The 18,667-nt window shown below is 31.9% G+C and overlaps 1 protein-coding gene across 9 annotated transcripts in view; it reads right to left on the bottom strand.

The window, feature by feature from the left end:
- Window positions 1–5,193: 5,193 nt before the first annotated feature.
- LOC127719536 (pleckstrin homology domain-containing family G member 5-like) overlaps window positions 5,194–18,667 on the bottom strand; it is a 127,406-nt gene continuing 113,932 nt past the window's right edge. For all 9 annotated transcript variants that reach the window (XM_052225752.1, XM_052225747.1, XM_052225748.1 and 6 more), the window contains 9 exons: window positions 14,890–14,985; window positions 14,420–14,470; window positions 13,585–13,731; window positions 13,103–13,213; window positions 12,401–12,550; window positions 11,770–12,027; window positions 10,544–10,676; window positions 9,064–10,150; window positions 5,194–7,707 (listed from right to left, as the gene is read on the bottom strand). In XM_052225752.1, coding sequence (XP_052081712.1) covers window positions 7,698–7,707; window positions 9,064–10,150; window positions 10,544–10,676; window positions 11,770–12,027; window positions 12,401–12,550; window positions 13,103–13,213; window positions 13,585–13,731; window positions 14,420–14,470; window positions 14,890–14,985 — 2,043 coding nt within the window. In that variant the 3' untranslated portion in view covers window positions 5,194–7,697. The remainder of the gene's footprint in view (window positions 7,708–9,063; window positions 10,151–10,543; window positions 10,677–11,769; window positions 12,028–12,400; window positions 12,551–13,102; window positions 13,214–13,584; window positions 13,732–14,419; window positions 14,471–14,889; window positions 14,986–18,667) is intronic.

The following is an 18,667-nucleotide window of genomic DNA, read 5'->3' as shown; positions in this document are numbered from 1 at the left end:
CCCAACTGTCACTCCATATGTTGTAGATAGATAATGTGGGACTGGGTATCCTCTAATGTCATTTCATATGGTGTAGATAGATAATGAGGGACTGAGTATCCCCAACTGCCACTCCATATGGTGTAGATAGATAACGAGGGACTGGATATCCTCTTATGTCACTTCATATGGTGTAGATAGATAATGAGGGACTGGGTATCCCCAACTGTCACTCCATATGGTGTAGATAATGTTTGACTAGGAACCCCCACTGTCACTTCATATGGTGGAGATAATATGAACTGGGTATCCCCAATTTTTATTCCATATGGTGGAGATAACCTTAAACTGGGTATCCCCAACTGTCACTCCATATGGTGTAGATACTGTTAGACTTGGAATCCCTAACTGTCACTCCATATGGTGTAGATACTGTTAGACTTGGAATCCCTAACTGTCACTCCATATGGTGTAGATACTGTTAGACTTGGAATCACCAACTATCACTCCATATGGTGTAGATAATGTGGAACTGGGTATCCCCAACTGTCACACTTCATATGGTGTATATAATGTTAGACTGGCTACCCCTAACTGTCACTACATACGGTGTAGATAATGTGAAACTTGGTATTAGTATTCTCAACTGTCATTCCAAATGTTGGAGATAACTTTGAACTAAGTATCCCTTATTGTCACTCCAAATAGTGTAGATAATGTTAGACTAGGTACCGCCACTATCACTTCATATGGTTTAGATAATATGAACTGGGTATCCCAAACTGTCATTCCATATAGTGGAGATAATGTGAACTGGATATCCCCAACTGTCACTCTATATGGTGGAGATGATGTGAACTGGATATCTCGACTGTCACTCCATATGGTTGAGATAATGTAAACTGGATATCCCCAACTGTCACTTCATATGGTGTAGATAGATCATGAGGGAACTGGGTATCCCCAACTGTCACTCCATACGGTGTAGATAGATAATGAGGAACTGGGTATCCCTAACTGTCACTCCATATAGTGTAGATAGTAGATAGATAATATGAGACTAGGTTCCCCCAACTGTCACTCCATATGGTGTAGATAGATAATTAGGGACTGGGTATCCCCAACTATCACTTCATATGGTGTAGATAGATAATGAGGGACTGGGTATCCCAAACTGTCACTCCATATGTTGTAGATAGATAATGTGGGACTGGGTATCCTCTAATGTCATTTCATATGGTGTAGATAGATAATGAGGGACTGAGTATCCCCAACTGCCACTCCATATGGTGTAGATAGATAACGAGGGACTGGATATCCTCTTATGTCACTTCATATGGTGTAGATAGATAATGAGGGACTGGGTATCCCCAACTGTCACTCCATATGTTGTAGATAGATAATGTGGGACTGGGTATCCCCAACTGTCACTACATATGGTGAAGATAGATGATGAGGGACTGTATATCCTCTAATGTCATTTTAAATGGTGTAGATAGATAATGAGGGACTGGGTATCCCCAACTGTCACTCCATATGGTGTAGATAGATAACGAGGGACTGGATATCCTCGTATGTCACTTCATACGGTGTAGATAGATAATGAGGGACTGGGTATCCCCAACTGTCACTCCATATGGTGTAGATAATGTTTGACTAGGAACCCCCACTGTCACTTCATATGGTGGAGATAATATGAACTGGGTATCCCCAATTGTTATTCCATATGGTGGAGATAACCTTAAACTGGGTATCCCCAACTGTCAATCCATATGGTGTAGATACTGTTAGACTTGGAATCCCTAACTGTCACTCCATATGGTGTAGATACTGTTAGACTTGGAATCACCAACTATCATTCCATATGGTGTAGATAATGTGGAACTGGGTATCCCCAACTGTCACACTTCATATGGTGTATATAATGTTAGACTGGCTACCCCTAACTGTCACTACATACGGTGTAGATAATGTGAAACTTGGTATTAGTATTCTCAACTGTCATTCCAAATGTTGGAGATAACTTTGAACTAAGTATCCCTTATTGTCACTCCAAATGGTGTAGATAATGTTAGACTAGGTACCGCCACTATCACTTCATATGGTTTAGATAATATGAACTGGGTATCCAACACTGTCATTCCATATAGTGGAGATAATGTGAACTGGATATCCCCAACTGTCACTCTATATGGTGGAGATGATGTGAACTGGATATCTCGACTGTCACTCCATATGGTTGAGATAATGTGAACTGGATATCCCCAACTGTCACTTCATATGGTGTAAATAGATCATAAGGGAACTGAGTATCCCCAACTGTCACTCCATACGGTGTAGATAGATAATGAGGAACTGGGTATCCCTAACTGTCACTCCATATAGTGTAGATAGTAGATAGATAATATGAGACTAGGTTCCCCTAACTGTCACTCCATATGGTGAAGATAATGTTAGACTTGGAATCCCCAACTGTCACTCCATATGGTGATGATAATGTGAACTGGATATACTCAACTGTCACTTCATATGGTGTAGATATATCATGAGTGACTGGGTATCCCCAACTGTCACTCCATATGGTGTAAATAGATAACGAGGGACTGTGTATCCCCAACTGTCACTCCACATGGTGTAAATAGATAACGAGGGACTGTGTATCCCCAACTGTCACTCCATATGGTGTAAATAGATAACGAGGGACTGTGTATCCCCAACCCTCACTCCATATGGTGTAGATAGTAGATAGATAATATGAAACTAGGTATCCCCAACTGTCACTCCATATGGTAGAGATAATGTTAGACTTGGAATCCCTAACTGTCACTAAATATAGTGATGATAACGTGGAACTGGGTATCCCCAACTGTCACGCTTCATGTGGTGTATATAGTAGATAGATAATATGAAACTAGGTATCCCCAACTGTCACTCCATATGGTGTAGATAATGTTAGACTTGGAATCCCTAACTGTCACTAAATATAGTGATGATAACGTGGAACTGGGTATCCCCAACTGTCACGCTTCATGTGGTGTATATAATGTTAGACTGGCTACCCCTAACTGTCACTCAATATGGTGTAGATAGATCATGAGGAACTGGGTATCCCCAACTGTCACTCCATATAGTGTAAATAGATAATGAGGCACTTGGTATCCCCAACTGTCACTCCATATAGTGTAAATAGATAATGAGGGACTAGGTATCCCCAACTGTCACTCCATATGGTGTAGATAATGTGAAACTGGGTATTCCCAACTGTCACTTAATATGGTGAGGATAACTTTGAACTGGGTATCCCCAACTGTCACTCAATATGGTGTAGATAATGTTAGACTTGGAATCCCTAACTGTCACTCCATATGGTGTAGATAATGTTAGACTAGGAATCCCTAACTGTCACTCCATAAGGTGTAGATAATTTTGAACTGGGTATCCCCAACTGTCACACTTCATATGGTGTATTTAATGTTAGACTGGCTACCCTAACTGTCACTTCATATGGTGTAGATAGATCATGAGAGCTGGATATCCCCAACTGTCACTCCATATAGTGTAAATAGATAATGAGGGACTGGGTATCCCCAACTGTCACTCCATATGGTGTAGATAGATAATATGAGACTAGGTATCCCCAACTGTCACTCCATATGGTGTAGATAATGTGGAACTGGGTATCCCCAACTGTCACACCATATGGAGTGACAGTTGGGGATTCCAAGTATTCTTATGGGGGTTTCTAATGACCATGACTGGCTATAAAGCTCTCCCACGGTCGGCATGTAATTTTTGAGATGTAAGATATGCCAATGCTAATACAACTGCTTACTAAATATTATTGACTTATCATAAGTGATTCCCCTTAAACTGACCTAATCACAAACTTTAACCTGTAAACTATGCAAAAGTTTTAAAGTCAATAGACCATAACTGAAGGGGTTTGGACAAATAATCTCCATGACAATAAGATGTACCAATGCTTATACAACGACATACCAAATATCATTGACTAACCATAAGTGGTTCCACTCAAACTGTCCTAATCAGTCGCTACCACAAACTTTAACATGTAAATTGTGCAAAAGACCGTGACTGAGGGGGTTGGGCTAAATAATTTCAATGGAAATGAGATGTGCCAAAGTTTATACAACTTCATACCAAATATTATTGGTTTACCATAAGTAGTTTCTTTTAGGGATGGTTGCTAATTGTTTTTGACGTTTTGTCAGATATATGGAATCCTCTGGTTTTATCCATGTGGTGCCATTCAAAATTTAGCCCCCTAACCCCTACTTTTCTTTTCCTAATTATATTACATATAGTTGTAAAAGCCATTTCTGAAATTCTTTTCAAATCCTTATTATTTTTTCATATGTCTTGAAAGAAAAAAAGGTGCTAATGATAAATACATGAAAAATCTAGAGAGAATGATTTCCTGCCAAATTTTCAATGGCTTATATCTCAAAAACAAGGACATGGATCTTGTATTTTTCTGCTGTTTTAGTTCTATACATGTACTATCAATTCATAACAGTCTTTTAAATAGCTTGTTATTTTGAAACAGAGTAGCGAACATCCCTAAACTGACCTAATCACAAACTTTAACAAATTGTTGATGATACCAAACCTAGAAACAGCACACTTAAGTTTCGCTTTTTGACTCTGTCAAGGTAAGAAACAAATCAGAAATCCTGAGCAATGTTTAAACAGAGAATTCAAAACCTATGGATCTCTTCTAAGAATGGGGATGCATTTTGTACACCTACTTAATTTTGGACCTTCAGGATGGCCTGAACATCACTTACTAGGGTACCAAGACTGCACAATATAATTCATAAGTTGAAATTCTGAAATGGTCTATTGGACAAGTGAAGAATTATTTGTACAGTTGTAGGCAAATAACTCCTATCAATACTGACAGTGATCTAAAAGGGTGACTTATAGTTTCTTATATCCACATCTGTTGGTCTTGGGTTAATAGTTGTCTCATTGGCAACTTTCATACATCTCTTTATTTCATATAAGGTGTATCACTGATATCTTTTCTTTTTGTATGATGGTACAGTAAAATATATGTTTTCTTTTTCATGTACATCATTCAACTTTCTTTTCAATGTGAATTAATATCTTTTTATCATTTTAATAGATAACTCAAGAGATATAAAGAATTGGAAATAGTAAATTCTTGAGCAATAAAAAATAAAACTTCAGTTATAATATTGCTGAAACATTTATTTATTTTTTCATAAATTTCACACCCTATTAACACAGGGATGTATATAAATAATATCTGATATTTATTGTACACTTTTAAAAATATGGAACCAGTAATATTTCAACTTGCATACAAATTCTATAAATAGGATACTGAAAGACAATGAAACTTTATTGTGATATGTTAACAACAACATCTGGTACCCTTGTCCAACACTTTATTTTATATCAGATTTTGGTACCCTTGTCTAACACTTTATTTTATATCAGATTTACTGTAATGTATATACAAAAAAGATGTCCATTTTTCTGCATATTCTGCAAAGTTTGTTTTAGATGAAATATTATTTTTTAATAGGTAGATTTGGTATGATTGCCAATGAGACAACAAGATTAGTATTGTATAGGATTTTACTCTTTAACATTTTTGACAAGGCATATTAATCAAAGTGAGTGGGGCACAAAAGAGAATAAACATTACTTTCACTGTGCAATGTAAACTTAAAAATTGCATTAAACAAAGTAACAAATTAAGGTAATATTTTGAATTGAATTATCCCGCTTTGTAAATAATTTAAACGTGGGGAGACATTATTTGTTGGTCTGAGACAACGTTCGAAAAATCTTGGACTATTTTTATTACAACCATGTGCAAGGAATAAATGTAGTATAATATTGGGTAACAAAATAAATAAAATGTTGAAGAAAGACACCAGATGTATATACATTTACACAAAAAGATATGTCAACGTTACAAAAATATTGCATGATATAGGTCATTATAGGAATGTTGTCACACATTTTATCACAATAAAAGATGAAAAATACACATTCTTGGATAAAAGCGCACCTGAATACACAGATATGTCTCATTAGAGTCATGATATGTAGAAGTTATGACCCTTTGATATATAGGAGTTATGTCTCTTTGATATGTAGGAGTCATTTCCATTTTAACAGAAAGAGACAGACATAAGTTTTACAATTAAACACTTTGTAATTATATTTTTGAACAAAAAAAATCAATTTTTTATCAACTTTAACACATCGCTGTTTGAAAGTCTGTGAAGAACCTAGAATTTGTAATAGGACGAGAATTACAGGAAATCTAGAAAGCCTATCAAATCATATGATATGCTTTTAATTTTAAATTCATCTTTTTGATTTTGTAAAGAGAAGGTTGCCTGCATTGGTAAAATTCAAAGATTTTGTCTTATTCGATTGTGAACTTCAAATTATAACAAGGTGAGCATCAAATAACAATCTATACATAGCCATTATATAGATTATCACATATTTAAGTGAGACAATTGTTTATGCCTGTGACAAGGTTAAATTATAACAATATAATTGTACCTGAAAAGGTAGGAAATGACTGAACAAAACTTAATTTTCTCTTTAGCACTTTGTCCTGAGATATGAATAGGTATTTTCAGGTCGTATGTTATTCTAAATAATAAGTTATTTAGTTTTACAAACAAACTGATCACAGACTCAAGGAATGTCATGATTACTTATTATTGATAGCACTTCTTTTTACATGATGTAAGTTATATACGCGAAATCAAAAAATCAGATCTATTTGAAGTACAATGGAGATTTTTCTTCTGAAATGACAATTAATTTCTAAACTTATAAGATACCACTAATATTAACAATATCTTAGGAAAATGTGTAAGAAATTGTATGTAAACATAGCAGGTCCGAATCTTAACGAATAAATAGTTAGTGAAATAACAAAATTCAAGATTTAATGAATTATTATTAACATTCTCATCAACTGAACAAATTTGCTGACATAATAACCTGGAAAGTAGGAGTAACTACAAGTATATTTAACAACAACATTAAAAAAAATCTATCAGAAAAAAAGTCCTAAACAGTGGATATTTAACAACAAATTTTAAGAAATTTAATTTTTTGCCAATTGCCATTACTTTTTATCCCCTAACACAGGTTCCACATATCATAATATTAGACTATACTTTGAATTGAATGGAATTCAGTCTTTATTATCTAATGGATTATGGGTATTTTCTATTTTTACCCACCAAACTGAAAATAATGTAATGCAATCATTCAAATATCCATTCTTTAGGATCCTTTTAACCAATCACAAATTTTGGGTGTTTGCATTTGTGAGAAGATATGTTCAGATACATTGAAACTGTTAATAAACCAATATGTATTATATAAATTCGACTCCAATGTTGAATCGATAACAATTTTACGTTGGTAATTAAATATTACCACATAACAAAAAAATGAATAAAAGATGATACAAATCCTCAATAAACTGGTTAATAAGTCAAGTCTTCAGGTCAAAATTTGCATAAGGTAAAGATTAGGAAAAATACATGAATATAAAATCACATGAAGTATGATGAGTTATCTCCCTTCCAATGTTGATCCAAATATTGCAGTGCAGTCATCAATCTGAACATTGAGCCAAGTGTTCATATCCCAGTTATTGCAGATATACATTGTATTCCATTCAAATGCTATACCTCACTGAAAAAAAAACAAAACATAAGATATAATGAACCTGTTAAAAAACGTTAGTGTTTTTTATTTCATTTTATCAAGATTTGAATGTAATTGTTTTTTTGCCATTAGCTCATCTACTAATCATGCTAATTGGTAAACAGATTTATTGCTGAATAGTAACAAAATGTTTACAAGCCTGGACCCATGCCGGCAGTCCCGGCATTCCCATCAGTAAATGTTCATAGTTATGTTTTCGTCTAACAGAATTTGTGTTGTTGTCTCATGTTGGTAGTTGTCATTTAATTTTTTCACAACTTGCCTAGACTCCAGGTAACTTACAGGTTAGGGACCTTAGGTTACCTATAGATGTCTATTTTGGTTTTGTGTTCTCGGGTTAGTTTCTTAATGATTTATACCCACATACTTCCTTTTATTCACTTACAGTTTAAAATACTGTTGATTAATTTATTTTCGTGGATATCTGATTTCTTGGTTTTGTCTATAATTAGTTAGAACCACATTAAACATTTAAATTCGTGGTTTGCCTATACCCATGTTATCCACAAAAATTGGTATCCAACCAATAATGATGAATCAACAGTAAGTCAAAAAGAGCATCACAGAATGATCGATCACAACAAAAATCCAACCACCTAATTCATTGAAATGCAATAAAATACCCTGTCCTCCAATCCCTGACAAACCTTTCTTATTTAGGATGGCAGTGATCAACCAGGAAGGAAAAAACACACCAGGAAGAATTTTGAAACTTGAAACCCTAGGGATGATTCTGATAAGAAATAGTCCTGTGGATTCACAGATTTATGAAAAAGTTTAAAGATAGACTGTGAATATAAACTGATGAAAAAAGGTATGGTCCAGGGGAGATAAATATCACAATTCTTATAACTACCAAATACACAAAGAGGTAATGAAATCTAACATGTACATGTATAGAGTGAAAAAAAAATAAAAAAAAAAAGAATGTATTAATAGGACACAATGCCTTTCTTTAACCACATTTCAATATCAGTGACCTGCCAAAATCAGGGGCAAAACACTAATAAGGCAAAGTTCATATGATAATGAACATCTGATTCCTGTGTACTAATCTAGTAAATGAAAATGGACATCTGCACCAAGTTTAAAGTTGGTATGACCTTTAGTTCAAGAAAAACAACCTTAAATCAAAGATACAGGACAGGCACACAGACTAACAGACAAAAATACAAACCGGAAAATGTACCCATAATGTGCCTTTATATTGCAGGCAAGGCATCAAAATTTGTTCTTTCTTAAGAGTTGAAGATGGATATACAAAATAAAAAGTGTGTTTATACATTGTTTTTATGTTGTAGTTAATGTTAACCTTGAGCTTACCTTGCTTCTACATCAGCACTAAGTAACAACTGACGTTTCATTTTTAACAAGTGTGTACTTGAGTATTTAGTTTTATCCATTGTTGGCAAGTCAACCGAGGATATTCCATCTTTTCTTTCACTAGTAGTCAATTCTTTAAATAGAATAGCAATATCTGTCGTGGATTTAGACTTTGTGCGGTCATGTTCAGAAATTTCATGATAATCATCTTCACTGTGCCGAGATTCATATATAGTACCAATATCACTGGTGTCTCTCATATAGTCTGATTCTTCACAAATATCACCTTCTGGACTTAAATGTAATGAATTTGTCGAACTAACACCACTAGAACTATGTATACTCCTGAGAGAATCTGAACTTTGTATTTTGTGTTTCAAAACACCTTGTCTTTCTTCATTCTGATCTGTAGTTCCGAAATTCCATGAAAGTCTTTTATAAATACTGTTATCTTTATCATCATTCCTATTTAAATCCTGAATGGCATCTGCCGTGTGATAACGTTTTTCTGATCTCGATGATCGTCTTTGGTTTATTTTGGCTTTGAGATTATCGTCCACAATATCTGGTAATGAAGAATCACTATTTGCGGAAGAAACGTTTGATGACGGTATTTTTAATCGTTCATCGTCGGGAGAATTATCCACAAAAGTTGGCACTGAATAAGAAGTTTGTACTTTACCGTGTTTTTTCATATCATCTTTTGTTACACTGTCTGTAAAATGTCGAGACTTAATATCCTGGTCTGAGCTGGACTTCGACAATGCATGCGGTGAGAGAAGCTCAGACGGACTTGGTTCACCGTTTGTAATATAACTATCACCATTTGCAATTGTCCGAGAAATAACAACATCAGGAGGATTATCGTCAGGTTGATGTAACGGAGTCACACGTATAATTTCCTCTTCTACAGTTACTGGTACATAATAGGATTCTGAAGTCTTACATTCAGTCGACAGATTACGATATATATCCTGGGCTTTACGTATATGTTCTATCCAGATATTTATAGCACGCTGATCTGCATGGAATGTGAACGCAGAGATTGGAATGTAATACTCATTCAGATAAATTAAGAGGAAACTTCCTAAAAAAAAAACCAAATAATCTCTTTGAATATCTTCCTAACAAAACAACAAGTGCGTATAACATTATATGTTTCTGTAAATCATGTTTAATTTCTTGTTTTTCACTGTTTGATGATTGCTTGATATTTCAATTACATTTCGTGTGTTAGATCTTGGTTCTTTTCTATATTGATATTTCTGTATTGAATATAATGCAATTTAAAAATATTTTGTTGTTGCTGATATTCAGTTTTAATGTCGCAGTAATATTTTATTGATGTATAAAATGATAATTTTATCTGATCTTGTTGGATTACAAACTTATTCCCCTCATTGGAGGTTTTATAATTTTGTATTTTTCAATATGTTTACTTGGCGTTTATATTATTACTATACCGTTAAATGAGTCCTACCTTTATCTTTAAGCTCATGTACTATAAGCCTATCGACCCTCATTGGAGGTTTTATAATTTTATATTTCTCCATACGTTTACTTGGTTTACATATCAATAATAAATCGGTGAAAAGTAAACATTCTACATCCATCTGAAAAATAAAAAAATATTCAACCATCAAACTTATAGGATAATTAATCATAGACTTCGTATGTCAAAAAATATTCAATGAGTGGTTGAACAATCTATTCACAAAGGCCTGTATGTGACTCTAAGGATTAGTTTTTTTCCTTTGATAACATTGACTTTCAATATATAAATAATATAAGAAATAAAAAGGAACTATGTCTTTTTGTATGCGTCCTCACTTTGTTTTGAAGTAACTTCGTAAACAACACGTAATGCTTTAGTTGCATGACGTCAGGGAAGTAAAAATTCAGAATTAATTACATAAAAAGATTGGTTTTTATTGACTTCTTATATGATATACTTGTAGGTAGACCATTAAAATATATTTATTACCTTGGTTGCAATGAAATTTTGTGATTTCCTTGTCAAATTTATGTTATTGTTTCACAAGTATCATACTAACTTGTAAATAAGTCTGTAAACTTTATGGCACAATTAAAATTGAATATGGACCTGAATTATAGTTATTGTATATTTGATATATTTTTCAGTGAAAAAATGTAAATAAAAGCTTTAAACTTTATATGAAATTTTGCAAACAGACATAAGAAGATTTAGTATGCATGGCGTACTGTTGAAACAGTTTGTAAAGCCTCATGTAGAATCAGAATAGAAAAACAAAAGATATGGGATATCCATCCATGACACAGTTCATGCACAGCAAAAAACACACACAAAGCAAAGGAACAGTGCCTTTATTGCTGTTCTTCATCTCAGTCACAGTCAGGCCTTCAACATAGAGCAAAAAAACTCTCACCTCACTGCAAGCTTAAGACGGCCCCTAGCATGGATTTGAGAGGAATTCTTTGCAAAATAAGTAAGTAAAATTTGTAAGATGTAACACCAGAAGTCCATTTAGTAAATAATATTATGTTATTTCATAGTACAATCAAACCAATCCCGCCATAAGACAATAAAACAAATATAAATAAATAATGGCAATAACCTTAATTTAGAAGCATGCAGGTTTATATATATCATGAATCTCTATACATATATTTACCACAACAGAATTTCAAAATCCCAAAGTTTTATTTTTAGTCACAGACACCTACCCTTGTTGTTGTATCCTTCAGTTTCAAAACTGATTGCATGATTAGAGAACGTGATTGTGTAGCACTACATCCTGGCATCGGAGCTCTAAGGTCAAAGTTTGTATTGTATTCCTGTATAAATTTAAGTGATTCATCATTTGGAGCCTCTACAGCATCGTAAGACTCAATCTTTGTAATGATGGACGCCAATCTTTCTTGGTCATGTCGATGTTTTAATGTTAAATTTACACTAGAGACAAACTTATCCACACTTGCAATCTGAAATTAAAAATGTACCAGTACTGAGGTTAATAATATAGAGGAAATTTCCACATTCTTTATGCAATTTATCAAATACAAATTCATCCGAGTTCAATATAAAAAATACCTGTAAATTTTCCATTACTAAGACAAGAAACTTTTGGATAGCGCAATGTATTGTGAGCTGTTGATCACTATTTATACCCATGATCAAAATTTAAAGGAACTAAAAAAGAAATTCACCACATGAAATACCCAGATGAGTAGCTTGATGCCATATATCAAGAACCTATAATGTGTGGTTGCTAAGAAATATGAAACAGACAGGCCAATGTAAAACACTGATAATAAAACAATCTCTTCTTTTCTAAAGACAATGATATATATTTACCATTTCTAAGAGAGCTCTTCTTTGTTTATCCTCCTCTGTTTTCCTGAGGATGGCTTGTAATAAAAGTGAGTACTTGGTAATCCTCTGCATCGGCTTGACTAGTAAATCTGTTAACTTGAGACGTTTACATTGAGGTTGTGACTCCGCCCACTAGAAACAAAAAAATTCTATCTGTTAGCTATAGAATAGTGACTCAATTAATTGAAAAACAGATGAACACACACAAGAATTTTTTTTTTGCAAAACAATATTTCTCAATCAAATGTAATTATTACAACAAAACATAACATAACTTCACACCACAGAAAAAATTAATCCTTACGTCGATGTATCATACTCCATATTTTATACATGCAATTTTTAAAAGTTTCATTTTTATAAGTTATATTTCATAACTCCTTATAATGTAATGTCTTCCTACCTAGAAGAACTAATTGCTTACATCCACTTCATTTGAACTTTGATGGATAGTTGTCTCATTGGCAATCATACCTCACATCTCCTTATTTTTATAAGCAGTAAAATAAAAAATAAATGTGATGCTATTTTCAACTCAATGTCACGTTTTTGCATTACTGAATTCTTGTCTATAGGTTAAAAGTCTAAAGAAACTTAACATTTATTTTATAACTCTGTAGAACTAAATAACACAATATATAAATGATAAAACTTGAAGATTTCACACACTACATGTAAACTTACCACAACATAAGTTTTAAATAAATCATTTTCAGCATATCTAGCTTTTATAAAATCTGTAGAAGACTTCTGTTCTACACAGTATTTTATATAAGGTGTAAATGTTTCTGGAAACTGAAAAAAAAAATTGTTCAATGATGAGAAATTATAAATGGAGAATAATTGTACATCAGTAGGCAAACACTTAATAGCTAAACTTTTTCAAATATTGTGTATTCCATATAATTCTTATCTTTGAAAGCTGGTATCAAAAAATTAACCATCAATATAATTTTATATGTGCGTCCCCACCCATTCTGTTCTTACGTAAAAGAGTTTTCAGATTTTGAAAATTATAATTACACCTACAGATATCCAATGAAATGTTCTGTTAGCTCAAAACATTTTCAGTGTTATGCAGAAACAATATGTTAAATATAGCTTTTTAAAGTGAAAATTATATGTAAATATTAAAACAATGAAAAAACAAATTTTCTAAAGTGTACCTTTTTAAAACCATCTCTCATTATAGATGGATTTAAGGGTAGACGACTTTCTCTAGCTTCCTCTAACACTGGGACTAATGTCGACTCCCAGAAATCACAGTTAACACAAACAATTTCACCAACATTGCTCAATTGTTCAGTTTTAATCTAAAAATAAAAATAATCCAGAAATTAGTGTGTGTCACACTAAAATAAAATAGAAATGGTTGATTATTAAAACCATTCTTAATATAGCTTTTTTTTTAAGAAATTTAAATAAAAAAGACAAGAGATTTTCTACTTTTTATTTCTTTTCAACAAAATAATAACATTGTTGTATTATTAAACAAGGATTGAATCAATTGTTTCAATATATTTGTGATGCATTCAGATCCATGATTGGTTTCACAAAAATAAACTCACATTTTAAAATTTGATAGCATTATTTGTGCAGAGCATCCTCTGAAATCGCAATAATTAATTTATCATATTTGTCCATTGTTCAACACAAAATTTAGAGTATTTCAAACACATGTATTTTGATATACAACTCCTTCATCTGAACAATATATTTGTCTTATGAAAATTAAAACTTTAAAAAGGGTTCAGTATAGAACTGTACTTGAACATTATATGTTCAACTTTGCTGATTTTTATTTCAAAGTAAATATGGTGTAAATTTTTGATAGATAAAACACTTGTACCCGTAACCAAATCAGCAGATCTTTATGGAATCATTATCAAAATGGAGGTCAAATATTCATACATGTTAAAATGTAAACTGACTTTTAAAATAGAGCAACACGTAATACTACATGATTGAAAGGAAGAGATGTTAAAGAGTTGTGGTTCTTACCTCAGACAGAAGTCCTTCACTTTGTAAATTCAATATCACACATAAAAATAGCTGAAAAGAGAAAACAAAATATTTCAACCTTCTGTATCATTTAACAGTGACCAGATATGATATGTATGATCACCTTATTTTAAGAATCTTTGAATGATATTTAGTTCCTTGGTGTAACATCAATGAATCCTGTTAAGCAGGTTGTAATGGGTTATTTTCATTTCACATATTTTGGACGTTGAAGCTCATTATACATTATGTTTTGTTCAAATGGGTAAAAATGCAATGTGTACGCAATTTTTTTTTTTTTTTTTTGGTTCATCATGAAATATTCATTTTATTTCCCATTCCTCTATACACATACAAGTTTACACAAATTTTTATATCAAAGATTTGGATGTAAAGTATTGGATCAAGCCCACAGTTTAAATATCCACAACTTTTAAAGATTATACTTTCAGATTGAACATATGACTTACATCTGTTATAACCCTGAGTGTTTTTATATAATTGATTTCAGTCTGTAAGAGTTCCCATATGGCCTCTTGTTGATCATGCTGTCGTTTTGTAAGACCCTGAAAAATAGAAATATTTTGTAACACGAGTTATAAAATGAAAGAGGAGGCATAATGAATAATTGATAGCAAAGAAAAAAACATTAATATCTGAAATTTTGCAATTGTAATAACTTTTTATTAAATCAATATTTTGTGTTTTGAGTTTTGATTTGACAAGTACTGATGGTAATTTTGGAAATGCATGCAGGGCCAGTAGTATTTCCTTCTAAAACAGACACTCAGGGACAGCAGTATTTCATTCTTAATAGACTAAAAAGTGTAACAAGCTACCAATAGCACAAAATGAAAAATACTTTGAAAAAAGACAGAAAACACCGTAATGACAGAAAAAGAAAGGACAGATTAACCTGAACCCTATCAAAACCTCATCTGCCATAGGACTTTCCTGCTCCACTATCATGACTAGTGACAACTCATGCATATTGCTACTCTGGTTAAAACCTGTTATTAGCTCATTACTGTTGATATAGATTTATACAGAAGTGGAAATGCAAATGTTTCTTGCAGTCTACTGTAAATACATGCCTGCAATTCATTTCACAAAAAATCCTCTGCGAAAAAAATATTTGTAAGTCATTTCAGCATAACTTATCATACATTTTTGTTGTAAGATTTTTTGTGGAAACTACCAGAATGTGAAAGGATAGACCAGAATATTACAATGTAATCATTTTTGCCCTAGATGTGTACTCAGATTTTGCCATCAGATATCTCTCTTTATTCAGATAAATGATGTCACTACTATTTGCACCTTTTGAATGAAAAATACAAATAAATTAAATCTAGAAAATTTGGAGTGACACAGTTTAGAGGTATTAGTTAGGGCTATGAAATCAAAAACTTGTTTTAGATGGGGTTATTGTGGCCTACTTGACACCGCCCACGACAAAGTTAATCAGAGGGTTCAAATTATATAATTTTTCACCTGTAAACAGGTTAATATTGCTGCATCATTTAAATATGTATAAAATGAGTCATCAAAAATCTTGAATATAAACAACTTTCTTTTCACTTACAATGAACATTAAGTATCTGCATTTCCTTGAAATAACTTAAAATAAATAGAAGATAAGTATATGAGTATTTGATGGTTTATGTCGTAAAACAATTGTCTGGGCACTTACAATGAAAAGTTTGTGAAAGGAAGGACAAAAACAAATATTTAAATGAATATGAAGATAAAAGTATTGAAAGCTGTTGATAATAAGACCAAAGAACAGGATATCGACTATACATTCTACATAAAAGGTCATTCTTTTAATCTTCACCAGGTGAAACAGGGATTATTATAGATAAATTCTATTTATCCATATTTTGGAAAATTCAAAAGCTCTGTAAAATTCTGTCAAAAGATAAAAATGAAAAAGTTCAAAAAAACATAACAGAAATTTACATTAATATAGGACAGCAAGTCTGACTTGGTATCAACTGACATACCAAATGTCAATAATAAGACAAAAAAACACAACTTTACTCAAAATATCTGAACTTCAATAGATGTTCATTTTCTGTATCCATGCCAATTACTTTAACTGATTGACTTATTAATTTAAAAATAAATCCATGATTAATTTTAAGACACTAACTGGTAATTTTGTTTTTTCCATAAGTCTATTTATTTTAAGTTATTTCAAGGAAATGCAGATACTTAATGTTCAAACTAAATCACAAGACTTGCTTATACTTTTATTTACTAATGTCTCAACTTCTAAACTTTGAAGGAGATTCAGCTTCTCTTTATGGTACATGTATAAATGTTCATGTAACCTTCTAAAACCTTATGGACTTTCCCAAGCTCTGTGGTATCTATTACATGTAACCTTCTAAAAACTTATGGACTTTCCCAAGCTATGTGGTATCTATGTTCATGTAACCTTCTAAAACCTTATGGACTTTCCCAGGTTCAGAGTTTCAGCTCTGTGGTATCAATGTTCATGTAACCTTCTAAAACCTTATGGACTAGTTTCAGCTCTGTGGTATCAATGTTCATGTAACCTTCTAAAAGTTATGAACTATCACAGGTTCAGCATTTTTTTATGTGGTATAAATTTTCATGTAACCTTCTAGAAACTTATAAATTTTCCTCGGTTCAGCATTTTTCTGTGGTATTAATATTCATGTAACATTCTCAAAAGTAAGCAAGTTTTATAAGAAAGTCCAATTTTTTTAATCTTTCCAATTTGACCTACAAACTTCTCATAACTCATTTTAACCGACTTGTTTGTTTATTTAATTTCAATAATCTTTTGTTCAAAAGCTTTATACTAAATCAAATTAGGATAAAAGAATTAAGATTAAAATCTATTTAGTAAAGTGGTTTATGTACGACCACTTAAACGGTCAATTACGCCTATTCATGAAATTAATTGAGGTATAATTTTAATATCACCTTTACAAAAACAAAAATCCATGTGTCACCAATGTTTGTTTTTATTTTTGATCTAAGTTTGACCCTTCTGGAAGTATTATATTGAATAATATCAAATTAAGGTTAATTTGATCATAATAAATAAGAAATGGCTATTTGTTCCCATTTCAGTAAAGAAATATATACAGTAATAGGATTTGGTAACAGACTTGTGTTAAAATGTCACATTTACATAATAAACAACTAAAAATCATTTTTGTTCCATTGAAATATGCTCAATTTTGCTGTAAATGTATATTTTGTATATTACATATATACAAAGAATTCAAATCAATAATATTAAACTGTAATGCAAAATGTAAAATAAGTATTTTGCATTTTACATTACAGTAAAAATTTGACAAAAATAAATGAAATGTAAAAGATAACAAAAATGAGTTGATTATGACATATAAGAAACCATGGAAATAAAATATATTTGTTTTTTTTAATTGCATCATCTGACATTTGTAAAAATTAATGTTTGGAATGTTTGTAAATAAGATCATTCTCAAAAACCCCTAAAGATTCACATTAACTTCATATAGAAATATTTTATTTTTATATATATATATATTATATATATATGTACAAATTATTCTATCCACGATAGATACTAAAAAAGAACTCATAGTATTTGTCATTTATATCTATGAATATTATACATATATTTTGTTTTGGACAAGTTTGGTCTTTAGAGTTTGAAGGCTGATATTCTTTTTGTGAAAATAAAAAGGTGTATATTGTGAATTCAAGAACCTGTAATTCTGTTGTGTACTCTTAAACCACTGTCTCAGGTAAGGGGGAAAGTTGGGTGCCAGCAAACATTCAACTCGCCACATATGTGGCTGTTCTAAGTCGGAAGCCTGTAATTTAGTGGTTGTCTTTTGTTGCTGTATATCATATTTGTTTTTGTTCATTGTTTTGTACATATATAAGGTCGTTAGTTTTTTAATTTTTTAAAATCTATCCGGGCCTTTTATAGCTTTTTATATGCGCTATTGATTTTGCTCATTGTTGAAGGCTGTACAGTGACTTATAAGTGCTAAAATCTACGTCATTTGGTCTCTTGCGACAGTTTTCTCATTGGCAATTATACCACATCTTCTTATTTTAATGTAACATGAAATAAAAATAGGTTAACATTATAACTATTCCTTTTCAAAGTATACATGTTTACATATATAGCCATGTTCTCTTAAGTTTCAATCGTTTGTTTTATTTCTTTTTTCTTGTTATAAATTAACATGAATATTAGACCATTATAAACAT

This window comes from Mytilus californianus, unplaced genomic scaffold (genome assembly GCF_021869535.1).
Source record: "Mytilus californianus isolate M0D057914Y unplaced genomic scaffold, xbMytCali1.0.p SCAF_11, whole genome shotgun sequence".
In the NCBI taxonomy this organism is placed as follows: Eukaryota; Metazoa; Mollusca; class Bivalvia; order Mytilida; family Mytilidae; genus Mytilus; species Mytilus californianus.
Note: the sequence above shows the minus strand (reverse complement) of the source record. Positions and strands in the feature narration are given on the sequence as shown.